The sequence below is a fragment of the Rutidosis leptorrhynchoides genome, chromosome 4, assembly GCF_046630445.1.
Source record: "Rutidosis leptorrhynchoides isolate AG116_Rl617_1_P2 chromosome 4, CSIRO_AGI_Rlap_v1, whole genome shotgun sequence".
Lineage (NCBI taxonomy): Eukaryota > Viridiplantae > Streptophyta > Magnoliopsida > Asterales > Asteraceae > Rutidosis > Rutidosis leptorrhynchoides.
Window position 1 is genome coordinate 461,327,163 of NC_092336.1, and position 6,984 is coordinate 461,334,146.

The following is a 6,984-nucleotide window of genomic DNA, read 5'->3' on the forward strand; positions in this document are numbered from 1 at the left end:
TATCATTTGACCGAGCCTGATTACATGTTTAATTGCTTATTTGATGAATTCTGTATCTACCGAATGTGTTCTTATCCTGATACCGAGTTTGTTCATACAATTAACATGTTAATATGCTTGTAATTGAATGGTTAATTGATCATGGTTGTGAAATTACATGATATGTGATAGAATATGCATGTTTGAGTGACTTTCTGTTAATTGTTGAAGATACCGAATCTGGTTTTCTTTCTTGATACCGAGTCTGAAATTTGGTACCTTGAAATTTTTTGATTTTTATCTTCAAACACTTAACATGTTTATTCTATATCTTTCTGATATGAAAACTCAAGCTTATTTGGTTACAGAATCTAAAGTTTTTATAAATACCGAATCTGCTTGAATTGTGCTGAAAATTGACTAAGTGTTGTTCTGATTCCTTGTGTTATATAATTGACTTTGCATGATGATTTTGTACTAAGATGAATATCATATGAATGTCATGGTTGTCAATTATTTGTTCATATTTGGAATAAATGATTTTTATATCTTAGAAAATTCATAAAAATTATAAAATTTGAAAAATATAAAAAGGATTTCAAAGGAAATAAGAATAGAGAAATGTGCTTTATGATAACATTTTGTGGTCTTCTATTTCTTATGTATACATCTAAATGGCGAATAATCACTTTATCAATTCTGAAACCAATATTCCCTGCAATTATTGGACTGCAATTCTAGAGAGGCATACTTTATGGCCTGCTCTGAGCTCTACAGTTAGTGTGCCAGAAACAGACTTGGATATTCTTAACAGATCAATCAGATTTGTGGAGGCCACACAACCAAATGCTACTAATCCACAGGGTGAACCAGCCAGATTTGAATTTAGGCTGAGGGGAGTACAAGGATTCAGGAGTATCACAAAAGCAGACTTCAGGAGGATATTCAGACTTCCTCTTGTACAGAATGCTCCTGCTTTTCCTGCCACACAGCAGATGATGTCTTCAATCTTTTCTCTTAGATATGTTGGAGCAACTAATGTTCCACCTGCTAAATTTCAAAAGAAGTATCTGCACTCCAGGTGGTATGTGATATTCTCAATCATCAACAGATGCTTGTTGATGACAAGAAGTGGATCTGATAGTTTAACTGTGCCGATGCTCAAACTTTTCTACTCATTCACAAGAGTAGAGAATCCTGATTATGCAGAACTTATATGGGATTTGGTTCAGGCACAGGTTGAAAAGCCAAGGGGTTCATACATCCCTAGCGAAAGGTTTTTCTGTATCTTTATCCATGATGCTATAAATGCTTGCAGAAATGCAAATATATTTGTACCAGGTACACATGGATTACAGATGAAAAGGTTTGGAGAGCTGAAAATGAACACCCCTATGGTGTCTGATAATCAATTCACTGCGCCAATTCCAAATTGGCTAGTGAGGCTAGCTGAACCCCAAGATGCTCGTATGCGTTCTTATTTTCAGGTTGTAGGAATACCTCTTCCGAACCCGGTACAACAAGAACAAGTTGAACCTGCCGTGGTTCCAGCCCTAGAGGTTGTAGAGGAACCTGTAGTTCAACCACCCGGGCCAGCTAATCCTCCACTTAGGGTGAACCTCAAACGATCTAGGGTAGCACACCAAGCTCAACCCGTGAGGATCAGGGAACCTAGTTCAACTAGGATTGAACCAACCCTTTCCACAACACCCGAAGTAAGCAGTGACACTTCAGCAACAACATCTGAATCATCTCCTGAACATTCTCCTAAGAGAACTCGATACATGCCTGATGAGATGATTCAGACTCAGCCAACCCAACGAGTAACTAGATCTAGGACTTCGACACCCATCGTCTGCCAGACAGTTACTCCAACCATTGGTGATACGGACCAAGACCTAGAGCCAATTAGGTCACCTTCACCCATCTCCGTATCACATCCAAGAATAACAGTAAGCCCTACACTAAATGAAGCACAAGCTTCAGTAGGCAAGAGATCTAAACGCACGGATGGTAAAAAGACCACTAAGCCCATCCACTTCTCTTCCGGATTCTGAATCTCAGGGTCTGGAGGAAGAGTCTTTAACTGAAAGAGATGTGCCACCTCATGGTATATCAATGATTTCAGGAGTCCGGGATAGCAATATCTCTGTGAGAACTAAACAGACGGGTAGTTCTACTACTCTGTCAGAGTCCCATGAGACCAAAGTCATGGAGGTGGATGCTTTGAAAGAAACTTCGCCGGTGACAACTCCGGTTGTTACCCAACCTCCATCAGAAGGGGATATCACGAATCTGACTAGTAGTATGTATAGCCCTACATATAAGAATAATACCGCACAATCATCCTTACCTGCCCTCACGGCAACTCAAACACTTCCACCAACATCGCCTTCAACAGTTGCTGCTGATGCTGCTTTTGTTCATGGTTACACTGTTGTTTCACCAACTAGGTCATCTTCTCGAAGTTCAAATAGATATGGATTACAGTATCTCTCTGACAATGAGGTGGAGGAGCTCTATCTTGCTGAGTTTGCTAAACGAACTGATCTTGATGAAGTTCACGAAACTATTATGATTTATCTTGAGCAAGCAAGGATAGTGTATCCTTTATCTCCATGCAAGTCACCTGGACCAATTCACATGCCTGATCATGATGATTTCGATCCCGACAATCTTCATGAGGGGGGGAATAGACAAGGTGGTTATCGGTCCAGTGTTTTTCAAAGATCAACGTATGAAGCTGGTACATCTAGTCAAAAGAAGGATAAAGATGTTGTTGATATATATGATTCTAGTGATGAAATTGAAGAAATTCAGTGTGAAAGTTTTCTAGATGAATCGGAAAGTCAGAGAGAGGGTGACTCAGGGATGTTAATGATTATGGATTCAGCTGATCAATCAGAGAAAAAGTTAACTCAAGAGGACAATCAAAACTTTGACAACATTGAAGATATTTTGAAGGGGTCATCGAGTGTCGCCAATGAATTCAGTGATCATCAATTTGTTAATTTGACATCTCCAACTGACGAATTTGGAATACACTTCGAAAAGGAGATTTTCTCTAATGGCAAAGAAGATACCACGACTCCTCCCGATTTGAATGTTCCTTTTCAAATTGCAGAGATTGTTCTTGAACGTGGTGCTAATTACCAACTGAGTGAGGATGAAGAGAAAGATATTCTTCGTTCACCATTCATTGAACAACAAGCATATAGAATTTATGGTGATTCTGATCTCGTCCTTTCTGCATCAATGAGTGTTCTGGGTGCATGGAAATATCATAAGAACCCATAATATCTCAAAGCTTATCTGAGTGTTCGTGACAAATTCAATTGAAGAATGAAGAGAAACTTCAAATTCAGCAGAGTTTAGAGATTAAAAGCATAAATAAGGTTTTAATGATTAACAAGGATGGAGTGAAGATGCCATTGTTTCAAGTTACAAGAATGGATGATGAGGATTACCAATTCTCAGAAGCGGATTTTGATAAACTGAAGATGGATGACATTATTTTCATTTACAACTATTTGATTAACTTGAATGAATCTGCAACAATTTATCATGCTACTGCAATGAAGGCAGTCTACAGATTTATTCTTGATTCGATGAGATGGATGTTAGTTCATGATTTTCAGTTGGGATTGGAATCTGGACACAAAAAGCTCGGAATCAAACCACCAAATCAAGTGATTGAAGAGCTAAGATACATGTCCTTACTTGAAGTGAGCGACTGTCCATATGGGTTTGCATTTGTCAATTCTCACTATACAAAGATCTTCATTAGAGTCTCAGATTTCAGAAGATACTCAGATGGAACGTTGATGTATGCTTTCAAGTACATGAGATGGAGATTGATCAATAACTGCTATTCAACTGAAGATATTGAGATTGTCAAATACATTCTCACAAGATTAAAAAATCGTCTCAAAACAAGAGTGAACATACGAAGATATGAGAATCTCAAGGGTTTCAAATCCAAAGTTCACTTCAGAGGAACAAAGTTCCTTTAGATGTTTTAAATAGGATTATGTTGTAAAGTTCACATTTAACACTAAGGGGGAGATTGTTAGGACCCCGAAGTTGTATAGTGTTAATGTGAAATAAGCTTAAATGAAGGTTCCTTAGAAGAGGGCTATATAAGGAACCTAAGTAGTCCTAATTAGATAGCCATTGCATTGTAACCGAGTTCTAGAAGCTGTGGAATGTAATTTTACCGATTCTCTCTAATACCGAGTCTCATTCTTACATACTGAATCTCTCTTTATCTTATCATTTCTCTCAATCTCAACATGATCTGACCTATCATAGTTAAAAAGTATTTATTTATTTAATGATGCTTGAAGATTTATAAAAAAGCTAGCAAGCGACTAGAACATTACAAATAAGATAATCGGTTTTGTAACCAAGTATTTCCATTAAGATTAACTTTCTTATAACACTATGAAAGCCAATCGAAAGAGGATAAAACAATCGAATCTATAATGTGACATTTCTTGACTTTCGAGGGATCAAAAATGCACTCGTTCCTATACTTCCAAATCGCCCATAGAGTAGCATAACAAATGACTTCCAAAATGATAACTTTCGAAGGTCGAGAAAGAGTGTTCATAATCCATTGCTAAAGGTCATCAACCGATTGCCAAATAGGGAGAACCATGTCTAACCATGAGCTGATGAAACTCCATACTTGTGAAGCAACATAACATTCAAAAAATATATGTTGTAGCTCTTCGCCAAAATTGGTGCATGAAGGACATGATATGTCTTGAATAGCTCCTTTCTCAAAAAGACTACACTTGTCGGGTAATCTATTTAATAGAGCACACCACAAGAAAAAATTAATATTAGGAGGTACAACCTTACACCAATGAGTTGGCCATCTAACCGTCGAGTCACGATCCATGAGGTTCCTGAACTCATTAACATAAAATAGTTCATTAGATAAAGAAGAGCACACCCATTTATCACGACTGTCAACATAAGTAACATGATCAATGGCAGAGGCAAGCTCGCACATCTGCTGATCCTCTACACCAGATCGAATGCTTCGACGCCAGCTCCACTTCCAATCTAAAGGAGAGTGTCGATCTGACACTTTACAAAGTTTATCCGTTTCGAGAGCAAAGAGGCAGGGAAACCTATCACATGACCATTTAACCACTTATCAAACGAAAAAAAAGTATCCATTCCATTAGCGACTCTTAGAGACATCAGATTAAAAATGTGGGGGTGTTGTATATGGGTTTATGCTATCATTCTGTTAATACACGCCCATGAGCCAGCAGTTGTACGATTAACTAAAGGGTAGATGCCATCTGATTGATTTTCGTGAATAGCTTTAACCACTAAAACCCAAGGTCATTCGCTACAAGTGACGTATCTACATCTCCATGTATAAAGAAGGGATTTGTTAAGGGACTCGAAGCTAACAATACTGAGACAACCTTTTTCTTAATATTTGAGGTTGTCCTCCCATTTAATCCAATGAATTATTGCGATCCTCTTTATTACCTCCCCATAAAAAATTAGAGTGAAGAGATTCGAGATGATTTAAAACACCCTTTGTGTAATACCCTAGGTAAATCCCACATCGCCCAAGGACATGAGTGATCATGGGATTATAAGGTAATACTCACGCTTAAATGACACAATGCGTTTTGGGACCACAGGCAGAGCAGGTGTGCGAGTATGTTGTGGTTAAGCATGCTCGGGAGAGAGCACTACCAGGATGGGTGACCTCCTGGGAAAGTGATTCTCGTGTGTGGTCGCCAAGAAAAAGTCATGCGCCTGAGGGCAAAGCAGACAATATTGTGGTCATGTTAAGCTGGGGTGTTACATAATGGTATCAGAGCCACTCATGTGTCGTTGGAGGTGGTGGGGTAAACCTCATTGAGGATGATGAGTCCCTGAGGGGGGTGGATGTAACACCCTAGGCAAATCCCACATCCCCAAGGACAGGAGTGATCATGGTATTATAAGGTAATACTCATGCTTAAATGACATAACACGTTTTGGGACCACAGCAGAGCGGGTGTGCGGGTACGTTGTGGTTAAGCGTGCTCAAGCAAGAGCACTACCAGGATGGGTGACCTCCCGGGAAAGTGCTTCTCGTGTGTGGTCGCCAAGAAAAATCCGTGCTCCTGCGGGCAAAGCGGACAATATTGTGCTCATGTTAAGCTACGGTGTTACACTTTGGCACTTTGAAAATAGAGAGGTAGTATGTTCCCAAGGGATCCTAAAACAGATTTGACCAACATTAGATGACCACTAAAAGAAAATTTATCTACCAACTAGCCAACGCTTCTCAACCTTACTTATGATGGGGCACCAATTATTAGTAAGACGCATGTTGGCACCGATTGAGATGCCTAGATAGTTAAAAGGAAAACACGTTGGTTTACAACCAAAGACATTTACCACCCTATTAAGTTCAATAGGTAGAATACCATACCGAGGAGGTTAGATTTTCGGACATTCAATTGCAGACCCGAAACTAAGTAGAAGCAGCTCAATACTGATACCGTTATGCCTCCTCAATATACTTACAAGTTTAAATACTTGTGACTACACATGAACAGCTCAATGCCAACCATGTACTACGTATCTCAGTCAGAGTTTCCATTACGAAAGATTAACTGCTGAAATCCATAGCGTAGGTTTCCTCACTACAATCGTTGTGCATCTGACAAACGCACTATGTATCAGACAGAGGTTTCTTACCAAGGGGTAACACATATAGTGTACTCTAAATCGGGGTTCACGAATTCCCAATAACAGAGCCGATAACCACGTTCTATTAGTTGGAAAAGCGATTGAGTAACAAACACTCAAGATAACTACTCGCTAATCATGGCAATAATATCATCTATCATAATAGTAATAGAAAGCATTATAACAGATAGAGTAAAGGGATAAAAGTACCAGTAGATTAGACGAGTTTCGAAAGTATAATAATGACAACTTCAACCTCTAGACGACTCCTAATACGATCTTCGGCGTTCG

The 6,984-nt window shown here is 39.0% G+C and overlaps 1 protein-coding gene across 1 annotated transcript; it reads right to left on the reverse strand.

Moving 5' to 3' along the window:
* Nucleotides 1-4,600: 4,600 nt before the first annotated feature.
* On the reverse strand, nucleotides 4,601-5,501 carry LOC139842238 (uncharacterized). Its single transcript, XM_071832406.1, has 2 exons — nucleotides 5,494-5,501; nucleotides 4,601-5,120 (listed from the first exon to the last, which is right to left on the reverse strand). Exons 1-2 carry the CDS (start codon nucleotides 5,499-5,501, stop codon nucleotides 4,601-4,603), a joined length of 528 nt encoding a protein of 175 aa, XP_071688507.1.
* Nucleotides 5,502-6,984: the final 1,483 nt, after the last annotated feature.